At 43.1% G+C, this 22,485-nt stretch overlaps 1 protein-coding gene across 1 annotated transcript in view; it reads left to right on the forward strand.

The window, feature by feature from the left end:
- Positions 1-1,318: 1,318 nt before the first annotated feature.
- MAPK9 (mitogen-activated protein kinase 9) overlaps positions 1,319-22,485 on the forward strand; it is a 54,722-nt gene continuing 33,555 nt past the window's right edge. The window contains exons 1-3 of the mRNA XM_015427034.1: positions 1,319-1,524; positions 19,271-19,443; positions 20,220-20,349. Of these exons, the coding sequence (XP_015282520.1) occupies positions 19,322-19,443; positions 20,220-20,349 (252 nt within the window). The 5' untranslated portion in view covers positions 1,319-1,524; positions 19,271-19,321. The remainder of the gene's footprint in view (positions 1,525-19,270; positions 19,444-20,219; positions 20,350-22,485) is intronic.

The following is a 22,485-nucleotide window of genomic DNA, read 5'->3' on the forward strand; positions in this document are numbered from 1 at the left end:
AGATCACACCAAAACACACATCACTGAAAACATCAGGACGGAAGAAGGAAATTTATGTCCTACACTGTTTGGTACTTCCAGTATTCTTGTAGGGATGTACTAAAAGGAAGGACAGGATTGCCCATTGGAAACAAAGGGAAACACCTGAAGACCCATTGGAAATAATGGAAGCAAGGAATGCCAATTGACTTGCATGGGCTCCATTGAAATACATTACAGTACAAGTAGAGTTGCAATAAATGCGGAATGGGTTTTCCATTAGGGTCTCTGGGCCCAAACAGACTACTCTGGGACTGGAATGACAGGCCCCACCTTGGAATGACAGCCCCTAGGACATTCTTGTATCTTCTACAACTACCTCAGAAAAATATCTGCTCTAGTGACATGTATATAGTATCTCTGTTAGGTTTAGAAAAAGTATTGTAAAAGCTTTCTACAACAAAAAAGAATATAGGTCCCGGTCACACGGCAAAGTTGCCGCAGGAGAGGCACGGAAGGTGGGCGGATTATCCGGGCGCAATCACATCCCAACATCTGGGAAGTGGAGCGCACCCATGGCTTACCACCGACAATGCACCTTAAAAAACTAGTACCAAGGTACTAGTAAACGTTTGCCACGAGCTGCCTCCAGACGCCATGTCGGCGCGCGGTATTCCTCTCCGGTCCCTCATTTACCCGCTGGCGCCGAGGGAAGGACCCGTGGTGTGCCGCCAGCGCGTCTGATCGCGTAATCGCGAATCAAACTGCGCCGGGGCAATTAGCCACACCTCCCCCCCATATCCAGCCCGTGTGACCAGGGCCATAGTCTGCCATTTGGAGCCAGACCCTAGAGATCACTTTGCAAGTAACCATTCATCTTTACTTTAAGGAATACACACACCTATAAATACACTTCCACTGATGACTTTAGCATTTGAGTTACACGGCGCCCGTGACTTTTCTCTCGATGTTTTGGTGTCTGTCTAAGCCATACCATACCATAGACTCTGTGGTATTCTCTCTGCCTGTAAAGCAGCATCTAATCGTGACTAGAGTACCTCATTCGTGCTAAACGTCACTACAGTTCGCGTCGAGAGGTGAGGGTGCAAGAGACGAAACATCATAACACTGCGAACCTCTGACGTCAAAAATGATGCCACTTTTTGGCAAGACTTACTGGATGGCGGTTTATGAAGCCATCTTCATATTATGTGACATGTTTGAACTTCACCGCGTTCTCCCTCGCAGGCAGGTAACGTTTTCCTCCAACGTCCCCCCTTCCCGTCCCTCCCCGTCACAGAAAAAGGGCTGTGGGAAACGTCCCCCTACCTCATACAGTGGCTTTTAGGACCCGCCTCCGAAGGCCGGTTGGCCAAACCCTGGGAAATCGAAGCGCTGGTTGGTTGCCGCGCATGCTCGTCAGCATAGTCGGGCCTGGTGCGGCCTGTGAGCGGCTGAAGGAGGCCATTGCAGCTGGAGCGTCTCCGGCTGAGCTCGATAAGGAGTCGGAGCCGCAGAGTCACTCGCCTGAGGGCCCGGGGAAAGGTGAGCCGGGTGCTAGTGCTGGCGCGTAGCTGGTGAACCAGCAGCGGGTGCGGTCGAGGGTACCGTACGGGGCCATAAATGTGCGGGAAGGAGGAGGAGGAGGAAAGAGGTGGTGGTCGATGACGGCCACGGGCGGCTGCGTGGTGGAGGCTTCAGGTACCCTCCCCCACCCACAGCTGAGGCTAGAAACTTTCTCTGCAAGGCTGTCAGGCTCCCGGGCCGGGAGCATATAGCTGTGGCTCAGGGCGAAGGCTGCTTCCCGCCCTCCTTTTCGCTATTTCCTCTCAGCTGGACGGAGCCCTCTTTAGCGCTGGAGGGGAGAGGTCGTGGCTCGATGGCACGGCCCCCCCATATCCAGCCCGAGAGCCCCTGGTACCTTTCAGATAGCAGGGCTTAAAATGTCTCTCCATGAAAACTTGCGGAGCTGCTGCAATTCAGAGCAGGCCAGTACCGGCCTCGATGCACCAGTAAAAGGCAGTATAGTCCGTAGAGGTCCGTCTCCCTTTTACCTTGTCCTTCGGTGTTGCTGTCTGTCCCAAGCGCTCTTTCCTTTTACAATTCATGAAGAGGAAAAGAGGCTGGGGGGTGTAGTTTATTCATGGGGTGCTGGTTTTCGACCAGCCACTTCGTGCCGAGTTGGCCAGGGATCTAACTGTGTTAACTCTCAAAATCTCATTCATAGACTAGGGAGAATACTACTGTAGGAAAGGTGGACACATACTATCATTCTGATTTGTTCTCCTTTCATCTATCAGAGCGGCATCTCAGGGCAAGCTGGTATATATGAAAAATTATTTCATTGACAGAACAGTGAGGGAGATCAACGGCACAATCCTAAACAGTTGCATCCTTCAGGCCTATTGACTTCAGTGGATTTAGAAGTGTGTAACTGTTTAGGATTGCACTGTCAGCCTCCAGTCATTTGTTTACTTTATTTATGCTATTTATAGTCTGCCATTCTCACTTAAACTCAAGGTGGATTACATACTGTAAGTCAATATAATCAACAGGGTAGGACATCCAGTAAGCAATGTAATAAGATTGGGATCGTGGAAATGTGAAGCCCAAGCAGAAATCTAAAACAAAGCATAAGTGACATATTAAACAATGCAGAGATTTCATAGGCCCCGGTCACACAGGCCGGAAAATGCGGGGGGGAGGGGAAGCGTGGCTGTTTGCCCCGGAGCAAACTAACGTGTGGCCGCCGGATCACACGTCCCGCCAACGTCCCGTGGTTCGGGGGGAGGTGCCGATCACACAACAATCCTGCGGCGCGGCGAAGAAGCGGTACGGCGCGATCACAGCAGCAATGGCTAGGCGCCACTGCCGTGGCAAATGGTTGTTGTTTTTTAACTGAAGTGTGCGCATGCGCCGCTGGGTGCTTGTGCGCATCCCGTGGAAACTTGGAAAAAAACCCTTTTTGCGACGGGACATGGGCGGGCGCCGGATGCCACAAACTACCACCGGAAATGCAATCAGACGCCCGCCCTTGCCCTGCGGTTTCCGGAAACTAGTACCTCGGAGGTACTAGTTTTTTACGCGCATCTTCGGCGGGAAGCCTCAGGATAGCCATGGGAGCTCTACGCTTTCCAGATGTTGCGGTGTGATCGCGCCTGGAAAATCCGCTTATCTTCCGTCTCTGTAGCGTGGCTAATGCTCCATGTGACTGCAGCCATAGTAGGATAATACATACAGCAACAGATAGTATATATTATACACAGTCCTCTTCCCCTTTATTAAAGCATCTTCCTGAACCATTCTGTTAATAGGTAATAGGGCTATATTATATTGCCATTGTAAAATTGCCCTGAATAATTCCATTTTGCATAGTTGCAGAATGCCAGGAGAATAAGAGCCTTCCTGACCTTATCAGGCAGACCATAAGGCTGCTTTATAGGGTGGCACCTACTGAAGGCTGTAATAAGAAAAGTGAAGTAGCTGAGTCAAGGTAGGAGGCCATCTTCTGAGTTAAACTAGTTTGGAAGAAAGCTTTTATTTGCAGTTGCATTAACTTGCATTAACTAGATCTTAAGCTCTGAACTGAATCTCCAAGTGTCAGCTGAATCCCATTAAAACTGGAAAGCACCAATGCCATTCAAGGTTTTTTCCTTTTCGACCAGCATTACCTCTGTATTGTCAGAATTTAGTTTCAGTATGTTTACTTGTAGCCATTTAACCCCAGCAGACAGGCAACAGGTCAGGACCTCTACTGCATCACCAAGATATTTGGATAAGGAGATGCAGAGCAGGGTGTCATCAGTGTATTAGTGACAGCCAGCTCTCAAGTGAAGAATGCCTTCTCCTTAGGGCTTTACATAGAGGTTGAACAGCATGAGGAATAGAGTTGTGCTGCCTATGGAACTCCATTGATGACTGCTAGTCTGCAGTGGCAACCCTTTGAATTCAGTCTGTGAGGAATAGTAAGAACCACTGCAGTGTTCCCTCTAAGCTGAGTTAGTGTGAGCTAGCTCACAGTTTTTTAGCCTCCAGCTCACAGAGTTTTGTCTTAGCTCAGGAAGGAGGGCTCCACAGTAAACTAATATATGCAGTAGCCAAATTGCTCGCTCACAACTTTAATGCCAGCAGCTCACAAAGTAGAATTTTTGCTCACAAGACTCCACAACTTAGAGGGAACATTGGTCCAGAGCACATCCTGTGATACCTACTTTTGCCTCACATGCCTCAACAAGATGGTATGGTCTACTATATCAAAGGCTGCAGATACGTTCACTAGAAGCAACAAAGAGATGTGGCCTTTACCAGGTTTCAGACAGAGATCATCAACCAAACCCACCAGGGCTGTGTCTATCCCATAGCCTGGCCTGAAGCCAGAGTGAAAATGGCACTTAGGATTTCTTTCGACATTTCCTTCAGATCGGCCATAATTGTATTATTCTTTAATTATCACTAGGAGGGGTAATGATTATTTATGGTTATTAGTGATCATGGATGTTAATGGCTTTGAGATCACGTAATATGTTTCTCTGTGTGAGGATGGCTGTGTTTTAGGATTAGTGTGGTACAGGGCTCTAGTCGGGGGGGAGCTCTCAGGTACGGAGCTCCGGAAGAGAACCTCTAGGGGGCGGGGCGGTCACGTGGTGAAGCCCCGCCCCCTTCTTTACCCCGCCCTCTGCTTCGATCCTCATTCCGTTTGGGAATGAGGATGAAGCAGGAGGGTAAGTAGCCGGGCCTTCTGACACACTTCCGGTGATGTCAGGGGGTGTGGCCTTCTGTCACTTCCGGTGATGTCAGGGGGCGTGGCATATGCAAATAAGTTATGCTAATGAGTTATGCTAATGAGCTCCGGCAGCTCTTTTTCTACAACAAGACCCCTGGTGTGGTATAAAATGTCTGTCACATCGGATGGCTGTGTTTTAGGATTAGTGTGGTATAAAATGTCTGTCACATTGTGGAGCATGAACTGGTTGAGTTTTGTGATACTGTCCTTGTACATAGAAATTACCTTTTAAGAAAGATCAGTTATTTATTTACATATATTCAAACTGGGGTGTAAACAAAACAGCAAAAAGCTGCAGGGCTCAAAAACATCATGCCATAAGTGTCCAGAAAAGCAATCCACAATGAAAAACTACACAATTAAAATGGGTAATTAAAAGCAATATTTTTCAAAATAGTCTACCTTCAGTCACATACAATCTGGAATAAAACTTTCCTGAACGCAGCAAACAAATGTGGCCTCCATGCCCACACTGTTCCGCTCTTCAAGAGGAATGGACCTACCTCAGAGAAAGCCCGTGATCTGACTGTTGTCTTATGTACCATGATCTGACTGTTGTCATATGTACAGTACTAGTGAAGGGTACCACCAGGAGAAGACTGTCTGAGTAGTGTAACTGGTGCATGAGAGTGTATCAAGAGATGCCGTTTGGTTGTTATATAATTTTCTGTTCCATTCTACCAAAGCAAAATTGAAATAATTAAGAATACTAGCTAAACGTGTAGGTGGCTGTTGGTACAATTTATTTTGGTAGTAAGGAAGGTGTAAATTTGAAAGATTTTGGGAGTATTTTTGTTGTGGAGTGTGTTTCACTTCCAGCACTTTTATTACTGCTGACATTTGTATAGCAGTTTTAGAATTTGAAAAGTGCATTAAAATCCTTAATGTTTTCACATTCATTGTTGAGGCTGTTGAAAAGAGTAAGAATTCAGTAGCAGCTTAAAGACTATAAAATGTGTGACAGGGTATGAGCTTTCGTGAGTCACTGCTCACTTCTTCAGATTGTTGAGGCTGGTAGCAATAGTGCTAGGCTATGTGATGTTCCAGACTAGCCAGTAAATTCATGGCTGAAGGTAGACACCCAAATCCAATGTGCTTTCCATTGGATAAAACCATGTATTGTCTAAACAGCTGTGATACATTCTAGAGCTGTATTTCTACATTTTAAAAGGAGAGATCTCACTGAGAATGTGGGACAAGCAGCCCAGACCTATACAGAAGTAAGTGTGGTGGGATTTACTCTCAGTCTTATGTGGAATTGTAGCCCTAGAGCTACTTTATAAGTTATGATTTTGCTACCTGGAAAGAACTTATGTAAGGTATAAAATAAAATCTGGGTGTAGTTTGTCAATTGTGATAACACTGCATGTCTGTGTTATGGTATAAATATGCATGGGAACCAGTGTTCCCTCTAAGCTGAGTTAGTGTGAGCTAACTCACAGTTTCTTAGCCTCCAGCTCACACATTTTTGTCGTAGCTCAGGAAGGATAGCTCTGGAGCAAACTAATTTATGCAGTAGCCAGATTGCTCGCTCACAACTTTCATGCCAGTAGCTCACAAAGTAGAATTTTTGCTCACAAGACTCCATAACTTAGAGGGAGCATTGATGAATACCATTGTCTGTTGCTTCCCAATATATGTATACTTCTCAGAATACATTATGGGGAAGCACTGAAAGTGATGATTTATACATGGGTTACATGAGGGGTGGAGCTGCGGTGGCTCAAGTGGTTAAGACGCTGAACTGCAGGCTGTGGAAGGTCAGTAGTTCAGCAGTTCGAGACCCGAGTTGCTGCATGACGGAGTGGGCTCCCGTCTCTAGTTCCAGCTCCTGCCAACCTAGCAGTTCGAAAGCAAGAAATTGCAAGTAGATAAATAGGTACCACTTCAGTGGGAAGGTAACAGCGTTCCGTGCGCCTTAGTGTTTAGTCATGCCGGCCACATGACCACGGAAACGTCTTCGGACAGCGCTGGCTCTTCGGCTTTGAAACGGAGATGAGCACCGCAACCCTAGAGTCGGACTTGACTGGCTTTTGAGCAAGGGAACCTTTACCTTAACTTACATGAGGGGTAGACAGCCTTTTTTGCTCAAGTGTTGGGGGAAATGTAGCATCTACCTGTGAAGATGAAGGTGTGCTGGCAAACAAAATGGTAAGGAAAAGTTTTCCACTTGGCTAAGCAGGCTTGGAGCATGTCAAGCCTCCGTGGTGCTACCAGCTTTCAGGGTATCATGTTGGACTTGGCTGGTGGCTGTGCAGGTCTGAGAGGTGATGCTGGGCATAAACCATGTTTTTTGCCTTCTAACTCAATACTGGCCATGTCTGTTGCTTTTTAGTGCCATAGATATGCAAATATAATTTTATATGTTAATTAAGTGATAAATGATACATTTTATTTTATTAAAGCAGCAATATAGGTTTAGATTTGTTATGAAAGTAAGATTTTTATATATTTCAATTAACCCCAAATTTCTGGTTTTTTCTTGAGAAAAACCCATTCCTTCACATGAAAAAAATTTCTTGAAAATTGACACAAAATTTACATCTCTAAAGCCTGTTCTCCAGCATATGCTTCAGGAAAGGTTTATCTTTAAAGAGAGGCTATAGATCCCTGATGATGCACTGGAAAGGTTTTAGCTGTGACCAGGGGTCATTTCGTAGAAAAAGAGCTAGGGGAACTCATTAGCATAACTCATTAGCATATGCCACACCCCCTGACATCAGGGGCCCAGCGGTGGACCTGCAAGGCCAGCGGGAGTGCGAGGAAGACCCGCCAAGGCCCTCCCTGGCCCCAGGCAGGCAGGGGTGGGGAGAGGCGGGGAGGAAGCAACTTACCCTCCCTCTTCTCCTGCCTCCTCCTGGCTGAATGAGGGCTGGAAGCGGGGCGGCCGGAAGCAGGGGGCGGGGCTTCATCATGTGCCCCACCCCCCTGTACCTCACCCGGGGGAACTGTGTTCCCCCGCGTTCCCCCCCGAAATGACCTCTGGCTGTGACAATCCAGTGGCATTTTTACTACTGACATCTATTGAGAGTATATTTCTCCAGAACTAAAACAAATGTACTAGGTACTGATTTCTTTCTGTGTTCAATTAAAAGTGTGATTTATAACTTTTACTAGCTAAATGGCTTGGGACCAACACATTTGAAGAACCGTCTATTCCCATGCTGGCCAGTCAGTTGAAATCTTCATTGGAGGCCCTGCTCTGTCATCTTTCATTTTCTGAAACAAAACAGGTTAGAATCAGGAGTGAGGCATTTTCAGATATTCAATATCTTCTTCTCTGCAGTTCAGGTGGTGCTGATCCTGTTGTGCTTTTGGTGCCAGATGTGAGGACACATCTGTTTGCTCAGGTTTTTAGCTGCATGTTGTTATTTGTTTCTTTCCTGTCTTGATTATAGCTCCACAAGTTTTTTTATTGGCTTCTGATCTTAATACCTCTAACTGCCAAACTTGTATGTATATATTTGCTGTATGTGCGTGTGTATGCAGCTACTTTTATTACCTGTTAGTACTTTTTTTTTCTCGTGTCTTTTTTTGGTCCTAATGGATTATATTTTGTTGTATTGCTTTTGTAATCTAGGTATGACTAACTTTGCACACTGCCCCAAGAACTTTTTGGCATAATGATCTCAAATAAATATATAAATCCATTCCCTGCTGGGCCTGTCCTATTGAAGGTGGCTACTGGATATGTGTTTAGATTTGGCAAGCTGTCTCTTTACTTCTCTTGCTTAGCACTATAGTTTTAGGAAACCTGATGTGTATTCTGCAAGTGTTTGTCCCCATCAAAACGACTGGCATAGATATACCTTTCTCTTTGACCTTGCCCATAGTCAGTGGTTCATGTGGTATGTTCTGAATGGCAGCTGTAAACAATTTAAAAACATAATTATTAGAAAAATTATGATTGGAAAGTGGTTTATCTGTCTATTTAGTTATATAGAAAGCGAATTTGCTGCATGGACTGGTGCAGGCTCACATTGATGATAGCAGTTACAGTCCTCCATTCTTTCATGTCTGGAATAGCAGTTACTGGCAGAGAAATTTTGCCACTTCTGTAGAGGATAATCCCACTAGAATGACAAAGGAATATTAATGTAGTGTACAAACCTGGTTAAGAAAAAAAAGAGTCGCTAACCATACAGTGAGCATGAGCAGTGCACCAGGATTGGAGTGGGGGATGGTGTTAGGGTCTGGGGTTTCTGGGGATGAGTCTGGCAAGACTGGGCCCTCCAGTGTTCCCCTTTTTCCTGAGCCTTTTCGGAAGCCGCAAGACAGAGAAAGGGGGAAGGGGTGTCGTCACCCCATTCCCTCTCCCCTATGAGTTTTAGGATTCTTTCAGCCATCTCTCTCCTTGCTTGCATTCTTCCTCAGCTGCCACTGACTCTTCCTCTTCACTGCACCCTCCCACTACTGCCATCTCTCCTCATCATGTCCTCCTCTTGCTGGTACTTTCTCTCCCATCCATTCAATCTTACTGTTTTTAAAATGTCTGGTTGTAACACCAGCTGTGGTTTTGAAGGGTCTTGGTCAGCATTGTTTTGCTTGCATTGCAGTGTGTGTTCCAATTCAGACATTTCCATGGTTTTCTTTTTCCAGGTAACATTTATAAAGGGCAGTGTGTTTCATATAGATACTGTTTTTCTGAAGAATAAAGTTATTTTCTGGTTTCTCCATTAAAAAAAAAATTGACCAACTCAGGAGCAAACTTGCAGCCCATAGCTGTGCTAGAAACCTGACCAAAAAAAGCTGATCTGAAATTGAAAGAAATTTTTCTTAAGGCATAATTTGACCTTCTGGCACAGAAAAGATAAAGGTGCATATGAATTCTGCTGTTTTCTATCAAGCACCTTGTGTAAAACATCCAAACCTCATCCTGTGGGATATTCGTGTAAAGTGAAACAACATCCAGTGTCACGAATAACACCTCCTCAGTATGTAATTGTATACTGTTGATGTGGTTTAAAAAATTCATTGTATCCCTTAAGTAGGATCTAATATTGGGAATTAGGAGATAGAGAGGGAGACAGACACAGACACCACAACCACCCATGAGGAGATAGGAGAGAATACGCAAGCCCAAAGCCTGTTCATGGTCCTCTGGTTCATGGTTGGGATGAGTGTTTGACTTGTGTCTTCGTCCCTTCGTGAACCTGTGGTCTATTGGTTGTGTCTACTTCAGATCTCTACATGCTATACAAATGAAAGTTGCTGTGGGCTGGTTGCTAAAGTAAGTTGATGTATCCATTCATTCAGCCCTGAAAATGATCAGGGAGCTGCAGAATGGATGTATCAACTTGGTCTATCAGCCAATCCACAGCAGCTTTCCTTTGTATAGCATGTAGGATTTGCAGTAGACAGTTACATGAATCTTTCATTCCCCACTCCCAGAACATATGGGAATAATTTTGTTGTACGTACAGACACCCTTCTGTATATTCCTCTCCAATTCTTACAGAGTACAAGCAGGAGGGGCAGCTGCCATTAGTACTGTGCAATTTCTCCTCGTTGCTGGTGGTGATTGTTTACTTTCTTCTACACTTGGATTTTAGTAAGCATGAAAGGGTAAAATAACCTGTAGGCAATATAAGATATTTTCTCTTTTTGTCTACTAAGGAGAGAGAACGAGAGCAGTTGGGTTCTTTGTTTTTCTGGGAAGCACAGTGAAACCTTCTCCCCAGTATAAAGAGAAGGAAGGATAGAAAAGTTGTATTCAGTTGTAGAGATTATGTTGGGTCCAGTCATTTACTCATGCAAGGACCACAGTAGTTTCCACTTTCCCCTCACCCACAGCAGTTGTTTCCAATTCCATAACAATTGGGTTGACACGGTTGCAAGATCTGCATGGAGTAACAGCCTTCAATGAGGAGCTGCATTTCAAACAGTCATCCCAAACATGAACCAGAGGACCATGAATAGGGTACACTGAGAGCAGTTGTGACTCCCTGCCTTCTAAAAAGACTGGCTCAACTACAGGGCCTGTTCCAGCCACTCAAGCATCCTTGCCGTCTCCTAGTGTGGATCAACTGGCCACTCCCTCCTCGGGGTATATTCCTCCAGTGCCTTCAGATCCTCTCAGCTTTCCATCTGCTCCTGAGTCTTTTCTTGGTGCAAATGGGTAAACAATGGCCCACAGACTGGAAACACTTGATTTTACATTCCAATTCCATAAAAATTGAAATGTCAAAGACTGCAGCAACTTTTGGACCATTGAAGTAATTTCTCACATGAGTAAAGTGATGCTCAAAATCTTACAACCAAGACTGTTACTTTTTATGGAACGCAAAATGCCAAATGTTCAAGCGGGATACAGAAAAGGAAGAGGCACTAGAGATCATATTACAAATTTGCATTGGTTACTGGAGCATACTAGAGAGAATTTCAGAAGAAAATCAGCTAGCATTTCATACATTATAGCAAAGTATTTTACTGTGTGGATCATGAAAAGCCATGGTTGATTTTAAAAGAAATGGGTATGCCACAACATCTGATTGTTTTGATGTGCAGCCTTTACTCTGGACAAGAGACTATTGTTAGGACAGAATATGGAAAAACAGAATGGTTTCCAGTTGGCAAAGGTGTCAGAAGGATGTATTTCATCACCCTGTCTGTTCAATCCATATGTAGAATGTATCCTAAGGAAAAATGGATTATAAAGTGCCAAAGCAGAATTACAGCTAAGCATCAAGGAGATAAAAGTATTGACTGTTAGGAAATTATACAGCTTTAAGGCTGACAGTGCAGAAATTGTTCAAGATTTTCTATTCATTGGCTTCATCATCAACCAAAAGGGGGACTGCAACCAAGAAATCAGAAAAAGACTGAGCCTGGAAGGGCAGCCATGACGGAGGTAGAAATATTCTTGTGTTACTGGTGATGAAGATCAAGATAAGTTATGTTGTAGTATTCCCTGTTACTGTGTATAGGTGTGAAAGCTGGATGAAGAAGAAGAGAAGAGATTGGATTTATACCCCGCCCTTCACTACCCAAAGGTGTCTCAGAGCAGCTTACAAACTCCTTTCCCTTCCCCTCCCCACAACAGACACCCTGTGAGGTAGGTGGGGCTGAGAGAGTTCTTGACAGAAATTGATCTTTTTCAAGAACAGCTCTTATCAGAACTACGGCTTGCCCAAGGTCATCCAGCCAGGTACAAGTGGAGGAGCGGGGAATCAAGCCCGGTTCTCCCAGATTAGAGTCCGCGCACTTAACCACTACACCAAACTGGCTCTCAAACTGGATAGTGAAGAAAGCTGACAGGAGTAGATTCCTTTGAAATGTGGTGTTAGAGGAGAGTTTTATGGATATCATGAAATGCCAAAAAGACCGATAAGTGGGTTCTAGATCAAATCAAGGGTGAACTCTCCCTAGAAGCTAAAATGAGACTGTTGTACTTTGGTCACATTATGAGAAGACAAGACTCACTGGAAAAGACAACAATGGAAGGAAAAGTTGAAGGCAACAGGAAAAGAGGAAGACCCAACATGAGATGGATTGACTCAACTGGGGAATCCATGGCCCTAAGTTTGCAAGATCTGAATAACTCCGTCAACAATAGGTTTCTGTAAGTTGCAAGTGAATTTATGGTACTTAACACACACACTGTGTTAGGCTGTGTGTCTGTATATGAACCGTTGTGTAGCAGCTTTATCAAAATGGTTAGCCTCTGGGATTTTACTGAAGCAAATGTATTTTAAGAAAGCATTTTCTTTATCAAATTCTGTGAGAGATCTTTGTGTTAATTCTGAAGCAACAAATCAACAAAAATGCTACCAAGTAGTGAGCAAGGTTTGAATTCCCAAGAACTGAGAACTTCAGGCTGGACGTTCAGTGTGAAAAAGTCTAAGCCTAAAGAAGATTTCTAGGGAAATATGAAAGGTTGTTCAGAACTTTGTGAGGTTTTAATTGGCTGAATAAAATAAACTGCACTCTTTTTGCTTTGGGATTTTTTCCAGGATTCTTTAGATCTGGTAGACTAGGGCTCTAATTCCCACTGGTTATCTTATTCTCTTCCAGCCTAGCCTGCTTCATAGAGTTGCTGTGAGGATAAAATGGAGGAGGGAAGAATAATGTATGCCACTGTCTACCCAGAGTTCCTTGGAGGAAGGGCGGGGATTTTAAAAAAATGTACTAAATAAATAAAATTCTAAGAGACCAGCATAGCCACTTGCAATTTTAGTGTGTTAACCTCAAGATCAGAAGAGCTGTAACTGTAGATGCTTGTACTGTAGGAATATATTCTTGGAAATGCTGTTGAGTAAAGCTCTCCTGGGATTTTGTAATCGGGAACTGCTTTATGTTGTTCTCCAGCATCAAGTACCCATTATAATACCCTATAAAATATCCCAAACCTCTACAATAAATCATATATCTCATTCTTGGGCAATTTTTTGGAAAAAATCTGGGGAACTTCCAGGTTTATAGCAAAATCACAGAGTGTTTTGTGTTTTTTTTAATTGAGGCAGGCTGGGGGGTGTTTATAGGAACTCCCAAACTCAAGAAGCACAGTGCAGGCAATGGCCAGGGTGAACCCTGATGGCAGAGAGACATATGTACAGAAATTAAGCCTAAAAAAAATTGAAAGAATTCAGAAAAAGAACATTTTTTTTGTTTTTTCCTGATGACTTTTTTCCAATTTTTCTGATGGAAAAATTGTGAAATTTGGGGGTGCACTAAAAATTACAACATTTTCAAGAATGTTTTTATTTAAATATAAATAATTTTGGCAACAGTTTTAGGTTGTTATAAATGATGTATTTTATGTTGTTCAATCAGCAAATGAAGTTTAGGTTTGAGAGGAAAATAAGTACTGCATTTGTTTGGTGTAGCGTTTGTGGTAAGACTCTAATATGGGAGAACCAGGTTTGATTCCCCAATCCTCCACTTGCAGCTTCCAGATGACCTTGGGCAAGCCATAGTTCTGTCAGAGTTTGTAAGCCACTCTGAGACTTCGAGTGAAGGGCGGGGTATAAATCCAATCTCCTCCTCGTTTTTCCAAAACGTCTGTGTTCCTGGGGTGGGGTTATGGTTCCCCCCTGTGGCTTCAAAATTTTACATCTCTAGGTGAGGATAGAAAAGAATCACGATGGACAAGTGGAACCTGACAGGAAGGAGGTAGAGGGCAGCGGGAGTCATTTTAAGGCAGAAAAGAAGCTGATAGATAACAAGATGGTGGCAGAGCTTTTGTTTGCTTTCTTTTTCTTTTTTAGACACAGCCTAAAGAAGGAGAGAAAGTAGGCTAGGCAGGGCTGAGATGTTGCTGCTGCTCTTTAAAAACAAACTCCTGTCCTTTGCAGGGGAAGAAGTAGGCAAGTGGCAGCAGTGGTAGATGGGAAAAGGAGGACAAGTTGCTGCTTCTGCCTTTTCTTTTCTTTCTCCCCCTGCTAGAGGGAGATGGTGGGCAGAGGAAGGAAGAAGAGAAGGAAGTCCCCCTCCTTTGAGTTTTTTGCATTTCCCTATTTGTTATTAATCTCACAATGACAGATTATTGAGAACAAGATGGGTAGTTTGGGGCTAAGTAAGTCCTTTTTGTTCATTAATTGTAAACCTCAAAAAGTCTAGCTTTGTAGTTGTATAGTGCTGACTAATTAACAGGAAACTGTTCATCTAGCCCTGAACCTGAGCAATACAGCAAAACTTTACCTCCTCCATGGTATGGGGGGGGGCGGAGTTGGGGGGGAGGAATTGGGATTGGTCATGTATCCCCCGATCCTTTACACACCATTCCAGGATGCTAGGCACGTTTGGAGGCCCTGTCATTGGAACTTTAGTCCTTAATTAGAATTGGAGGAAGTGCTTTTACTGCTTACAGAGACAAGATCATCAAGTTTGCTATTAAAAGGAATAATTGACCTTTATTCACTTTTGAAAATATGTGCATATTACCAGTGCTGATCCACATGTAATATTCTCTGCATTTTTGATGGTAATTACTGTGCTATATATTCACTTACTTTAATAACCAGGTTCAAATCTATTAAAACATATTTCTGTTTACAATACAGCATTGTGGCAATTAAACAGGAAAGCAATTTTATAGACATTGATTTTCACTCTAATGTAGTTGCTGGAAATGCTCATCAAATCCCAAGGGCTTTTTTGTTTTTTGCTTTTTTGGTCAGTGTTCATTTACAATAGACAGTTCACTTATCTCTGTTTAGGGCTGGTAGATATATTAGTTTCTGAGACCCATTGTTCATATTCATCAGCACATTCAAACTGGCTTAAATTTTTCTGCTATTGTTCTAGGTGATATTTTGTCTGCAGTCAAGGCAAGTGGAGTAATTTTTGGTAATATATGGCCATAGTACAACCAACAAGGCAGTGGCTGAGAGAGAGGTTTGCAACCCTGAAGCTGAGTACACCTGTTATTATTTATTCCTGATGGAATCCACACATATTTCAAACATGCATTTCTTTTTCTGCACATAGCTTTTGTATGGACAGGGGAGAGGAATATGCACTTTGATTGCTTATTATTTACAACAAAAAAGCCTGTTGATAGTTTAATGTCATGTGTTGATTTAATGGACAGTAAATCTAGTTTAATTAGTTCTGTACATATTGAGAAAGGTGGCTAGAGTGTTAATTTTTTAACTAATTTTACCAACAATCCCAAAACTAAGAAGAGCTTTTACTTTGGCAAGAATGTTCTTCCCTTGGCGGTTTTGGAGGGCAGATATAATAGAGTATCGTACTATAATAGAAAATACAGTTGCTCATATGATAAAATCAAAACCATCGAACATATGATTATAGAGTGCCATATATTCAACGAGTTGGGGGGCTAATTTAGTCTCCCTTTTACTTAAAGATACAGAATTGCACTAAATGTGGGAGCCCAGGTGTCATGGCTACTATCAGATACAAATGATTGTGTCACCATCTCAATGACAAAATTCATAGGCACAGTAATCAAATATAAGAGAAATAATACTGAATAAAGTCTTTTAAAAATTGGTTTTAATTTCTGCTTAAGGTGATAGCTGTGTGAACAGTACTAGAGAGATAGATGGATATAGAGTTTTTTAAATCTAAAATAATTTGTAGTATTTCCTCTCAAATTATGACAGGAATAATTAAACATTGAAATAGTTCTCATAATTTGTAGTATTTCCTCTCAAATTATGACAGGAATAATTAAACATTGAAATAGTTCTCCAAGGAAAGAGCTGGATCTGAAGCGGTTTGCCATTTCAGACTGCACCGCTTTTCCCTGCTTTTCCCCTGCCATTTTTCGCCCGCGCGGGCGATCTCTGGCTTTTTTTTTAATGTTCGCTTTATAGCGCTATAGCACTATAACAAAACACTCCAGGCATTCCAATGGGGTTGATATACTGCTGTTCCGCTATAGCGCTATAGTGCTATAAAGCGAACATTTAAAAAAAGCTGGAGATCACCCGCGCAGGCGAAAAACGGCGGGAAAAAGCGCATCGGAACCGGGAGAGGAAACTGAAGACTACTTGGAAGCGGTTGACAGGTAAAATGCTTCAGCCCCGTTTCCTAAACGGGACAGAAGCGTTTGTGTCTGAAATTACAAATATATTCCGGTAGGGAAGCGGTTCTAAAATGGTTCTGTCTGAAATGACAGACCAGAAACCGTTTGGGAACCGTTCCTCTTCCGGATTATATCGTCTGTCTGAAATTCCTCAAAGAATGGCTATACAGCACCTTGCTAGGCTTGCTGTGCCCTGTAATTTTGTACTTCTAATCTTTAACCTTTCTTGGCAGACCAAAATATATTTACCATATTTTATATTTATTAAGAATGAAATGTAGAGGCCTTTTTGTTGTGGAGTGATAAGGGGAAACACACAGGCTGTACATTTCCCTTTCCAACTTCACAACAGCATTGGCTAGAGACTGCTCTAGGTATGTTCTGTTGCTACTGCACCACTACAAAAGCTTCTCCATTCAAAGCAGTAACAAGAGCTGCCTGAAATAGTCTCCACTGCATTGTTTAGTGAAATATTCAGGATGCTGAAACTATCTCAAAAGGCTGGTTAGTAGTTGCCTGGCTGAAAGTCTTTTTATCCTTCAGATAATATTGAAGTCTTGTTTTGTTTTGTTTTTTCAAGTTACATTATTTTATGCCTGCTGGCTTTTTATCACAATGTTTTCTTTGTTTCCTCTTATTTACTGCACTTGTAAGAAGAATATTTTTCCATGGTTAGTGTTGCTATAAAAATGGCCAAAATATTATTCTCTCTGAAATATGGTTTTCAAGTTAATTTTATACAAAGGGGCGCAGCAGCAAAAAAAAAGTTACTGTAAATTAAAACCTCCCAAATTGGAAAATACTTACAAAGTGGACATTAGTATTGGATTTAGCTGCAGCTCTAGGTTTGTAGAAGAAGAAGAATTGTTTGATATTTCACAGAACGGTGGAAATCAAACACGATCTTTCATGGATATGTTATGTTTAGATTGATTCAGTCACTTATCAAAACTTGTGTCTGTGTGTGTGTTTAAAATGGGAGAACTGATGCTCAGACTTGTTCTGTACATTGTTGCTATGACTTTTTCATAGCTTTAAGTGCCAAATTTTAGCATTGTTGTTCTGTTTGCTGTCTTGTCAAAAGATGAATCATTTTAGCTTGTTTGTTATACATTTATCCCATCCCTCCTTCAGAGAACTCCGGGCTTTATAAATGCGGTATGTCAGATACAATTATGCATTTCTTTTCACTGGTTGACATTGCTTTCATTGGTCCTTTTTTTGGGGGGGGGGGAACACACCTGTCGTAAGAGAAGGCAAAATTCCTAACCCTGTTCTCCAGTGCCTATGGCACATACATCTCCCTAAAGCAGTATTACTTTCTCCATAACATGCAAGCTACACACGCCTCTTTCACATGCCCCTTGTGGTGGTTCTGTCAATTTTGGGTTTGCTCCATGGCCTGTAAATACAGACACACTAAGTGGTGTGGGTGCAGTGATGAGCTAGAGAAAAGCCTTCAGAGGGCCAAAGGGCACCAGAAAGAGGAAGTAAAGAGAGGGCATCTGGGAAAAAGTGGGTGAGGACTCCTGTTTGCCAGAAGAGGGAGCAAAACATGGTGGAAGATGAAAATAATAATGCATGCAATAGGTACATTAGCAGAATTTAGCTTCTGTTGCATTAAAATTAATTTGATTATATCTATAGTTACATATTTAATATTATTTGGAGTGGGGGAGGTGTGTAGGCCATGCGATAGACGTCTCTTGGTGAATGTTGGTTGCAAATGCATATTTTCAGTGAGCCTCAGAGTGAGTACCACTGCTCTAAAGTTTCTTGTATCTCCCAAAAACTTTTTCAACAAGACCTTCCTTTCATCTGACTGTGCTCACATATGCGCACATATGCTCAGAGCATGGGAGGGACTGGATAGTTGGGTTTGATGCTGGGAGAGAGGTATGTAGTAAGCAGTATGTAGTTGTCTGCCCCAGAATTTCTTCTGCCACCTTAAAGACTTCCAGTAGTGGCTAATGACAAACACACAAGTAGGAAAATTCCAAAACATCTACCTGCCTTCTGAGAAGCTAGGTACTTATTGCTGACTTAACAGTCTGAATTGTTTTTCTGTTTCTGTGTAAGAGAAGGAGAAGAAGAGTTGGATTAATACCCGGTCCTTCACTCAGGGTTTCAGAGCAATTTGCAATCTGCTTCCATTCCTCACCCCACAACAGACACTCTGTTGAGGTAGGTGGGGCTGAGAGAGCTCTGAGACAACTGCTCTTGAGAGAACAGCTCTGAGAGAACTGTGACTGACCTAAGGTCACCCAGCTCACTGCATGTGGAGGAGTGGGGAATTAAACCCAGATTCTTCAGATTAGAGTTCACCACTCTTAACTTCTACACCAAACTGGGTCTTAACCACTACACCAAGCAGAGTGCTGCTTACATGTTTTGAATTGGTAGTGAAAAGTGCTGTCAAGTTGCAGCTGACTATTGGTGGTAGGGTTTTCAGGGCAAGAGATGAACAGAGGTGGTTTGCCATTACCTGCCTCTGCATAGCAACCCTGGGCCTTGTTGATGATCTCCCTTCCAAGTACTAACCAGGACCGATGCTGCTTAACTTCTGATATCTGACAAGATCAGTCCAGTCTGGGCCATCCAATTCAGGACTGAGTCTTTAGAGACCTATAAACAGGGGGAAAGCTGATATACACAGCCAGTCTACGAGGTTGGATCTGTAAATTACTTCAAGTGACCATATGAAGTGGCTGTTCATGTTGTAAATTTACCATATAGCTGCTCAGACAGAAGATAGCAAAATGCATAATTGAGTGGCTTAATGTTTCTCAGAAAAACGATGGAGTCTGGATAATCATGTGTCTTATATTGCAATGATGAGTCATTATACTAAATCCCTTTTAGATGACCAATCATGTTAATCAAGCCTTCAGATAGGTATCTAAATGCACAAGATACACCACCCCATCTCTTTCCCGGTTATCTAATGTATAAAGAGAAAGATCACTCACCAGTAAATGTACATATTTGACTTTTTGGGTACTCTTTTTATATAGATCTTGAAAAGTGTGCCAACTCTTTGGAGGCAACCTACATGACACTACATCATGAGCGAGAGTAAATGTGATAGTCAATTTTACAGCGTTCAGGTTGCAGACTCCACATTCACTGTACTTAAACGATACCAGCAATTGAAGCCGATTGGCTCTGGGGCTCAAGGCATTGTATGGTGAGTACTTTTAATCCAAAATAGAGCTAAAACATAATTTGTAGAAGTATTTTACTACAATTGATGCTTTAATTTATATTTGGTTGGATAATTTTTTAAAAATCTTTTCAAAGTGTTCTTCTGTTAAGACTACCCATAGGTGTGTTGACTCATCTGCATAGGATGGCGTCACCAGAAGCAAGGAGCAGTTTGTCCCTGAGGAGTGGTCAAGTGACTGTTTTTGCCTTTTTCCTCCCTGTTTCCCCCCAGTGACATCATCTCCCACAAGATGCTTTTCCAACCCTTTAAAGCCCAAGGAGGCTATCCAGATAACCACAGGTTTCTGTTTTCCAGTCAGGGGAACACAGTGTTATGATGGCTGTGCATATGTGTTCTTTGTAAGTCTGGAAGAAGACAGAGAGTGCGTGTGCACAGCAGCCATAGTACATCACTGTCTTACCTCAGCCAAAAACTGCAGTGCTATTTTTTCCTGCTTGTGACTTTAGAGCTGATGCAGGCATCTGGTCTAATGAGCAAGGGATGGGATGTGTACGAGTTGGAGAGTTGGTGTCAGGCAACAAAGGAGAAGAAATCCATATAAAGGTGGGAAAGAAACAGGGAAAAGAGAAACAGGGGATTAACAGTCCTCTGAACATTTATTTGTTAGGCTATTTATCTTGTTCTGCCTGCAAAAACAGGAACAAAGAGTGCTATAGCATATATACTTGCAAGCCTTTCAGTGCATGGTCCTCATTTTAAAGGGCTGGAATTAGTGTGCGTCTGTCTTTCCATTTCAGTGCTGCATTTGACACAGTCCTTGGAATCAATGTTGCTGTAAAGAAGTTGAGTCGTCCCTTTCAGAACCAAACACATGCAAAACGAGCTTATAGGGAACTTGTGCTTCTAAAGTGTGTCAATCACAAAAATGTGAGTAATTTTAATTGAACATACATTAAAACTAAATAAATGTAAAACAGTAATTCAATGGGTGTTGTAATTGAAGCATCTATATAACAGGCATGTGTTAATATGTCTTAAGCATTTGAAATTACAATAATTTAGAACAAAGTTTGAGTCCAGTGGCACCATTAAGACCAACCAAGTTTTATTCTGGGTATAAGCTTTCATGGACATGCACACTGAATTTCTAGCTTTGTTATATACTTTTATGTTTATTTATTTATTATTTGTATTTACATCCTGTCTATCCCGCAAACGGGTTCAGGGTGGGTAACATCATATTATAATAAATACAATTAAAATTTAACACAGTATAAACATTACAGCTTAAGACAAAAATCAGCTGGCTATAAAAGATTTTGGCCCATTGGTACAGATGGAATAAAGGCCAGTTATCAGTGGGTGGGTGGATGACAGCAACCTCAGGGAGGCCATATATGGGTGCCCGCTGCCTCAGCCAAAGACCTGGTGGAAGAGCTCCATCTTGAAGAATTGAAGAAGATCCCGCAGGGCCCTGATCGCAGTAGGGAGCATGTTCCAGCAGGCTGGGGCCAGGACAGAGAAATTCCTGGCCCTGGACGAGGCAAGACGGGCGTCCCTCAGGCCAGGGACCACCAGGAGGTGTTGGTATTTAGAGTGTAATGCTCTTCGAGGCATATATGGGAAGAGGCGGTCCCTTAGATATGTTGGTCCCAGGCCATATAAGGCTTTGAAGGTCATTACCAGCGCCTTGAAGTGAATCCAGTACTCAACTGGTAACCAATACTGTTGGCAGAGCAGATGCCAAATGTGAGCCTGCACAGGCATCAGCAGGTGTGCCACTGCATTCTGCACCAGTTGTAATTTCCAGGTCAGCCTCAAGGTTAAGCCTGCATAGAGCGAATTGCAGTAATTAAGTTTGGAAGTGACCGTTGCATGGGTTACTGTAGCTAAGTCTTGGGGGAGAGATAGGGCTTCAGTAATCTAATCTACCTAAGGTGGACAAATGCAGATTTGGCAACTGCAGTGACCTGGGCCTCCATAGAAAGAGAGGCATCCAGTGTCACTCCTAGGCTCTTCGCTGTCTGGGCCAGCACCAAAGGCACCCCTTCCAGTGTGAGGAGTCTGGTGCCCACATACATCCCCCCCAACCCAGGTACAGGACTTCCGTCTTCGATGGATTTAACTTCAGCCGACTCTGCCGTAACCATCTAGCCACAGTGTCTAAAGCCTCAGCCAGATTTTCAGGGACGGAAGACAGATGGCCATCCATTAACAGATAGAACTGGGTGTCATCAGCATACTGATGACAACCCAGCCCATAGCTCTGGACTAACTGGGCGAGGGGGCGCATATAGATGTTAAATAACATTGGCAAGAGGGTCGCCCACTGTGGCACTCCACATTCCAGTGGGTATCACGGGGAGACCCTCTCGCCAAGCGCCACTCTCTGTCCCCAACCACGGAGAAAGGAGGAAAACCATTTTAAGGCAGTCCCCTGAACTCCTATGTTGTCAAGGCAGTGGGTCAACAGATCTACAGAGGTCATCTGTAAGGGCGACCAGAGCCATCTCTGTCCCATGACCAGGGCAGAAGCCAGACTGGAAAGAATCAAGGATGGAAGCGTCATCCAGGAAAACCCTGAGTTTTCAACCACCTTACCCAAAAACGATAAGTTTGATACTAGGCGGTAGTTGGTTAGGACCATGGAGTCCAGTGATGGCTTTTTTGAGAACACCTCCTTCAAAGCCTCCGGGAAAGTCCCAGTAGAAAGGGGCAAGTTGATGATTTCTCCCAGAGGGCCTGAATGTTCTCCCCACAGGCTTTCACAAGCCAGGAAGGGCATTAGTCAAGGAGGGAGGTAGTAGGCCTCACTGCTGCCAGGATCCTGTTGACTTCCTCCCAGGAGAGTCAATTGAAGTGATCCAGTATCGGACCAGAAGATGGACAAGGGACTATCAGTTCTCTTACTGTCTCAATTGTGGTCAGGATCTCCTGGTCAAGTGTCATAATCTTATCTGCGAAATATCTTGCAAATGCTTCACAGCCAGTAGTCAGTTCCCTACTATTTGGTCTGCCTTGTGGTAGTCATAATGGACCGAATAATTCTAAATAATTGGGCCA

Source organism: Gekko japonicus, unplaced genomic scaffold, assembly GCF_001447785.1.
Source record: "Gekko japonicus isolate JY-2015 unplaced genomic scaffold, Gekko_japonicus_V1.1 scaffold374, whole genome shotgun sequence".
Classification (NCBI taxonomy): Eukaryota; Metazoa; Chordata; class Lepidosauria; order Squamata; family Gekkonidae; genus Gekko; species Gekko japonicus.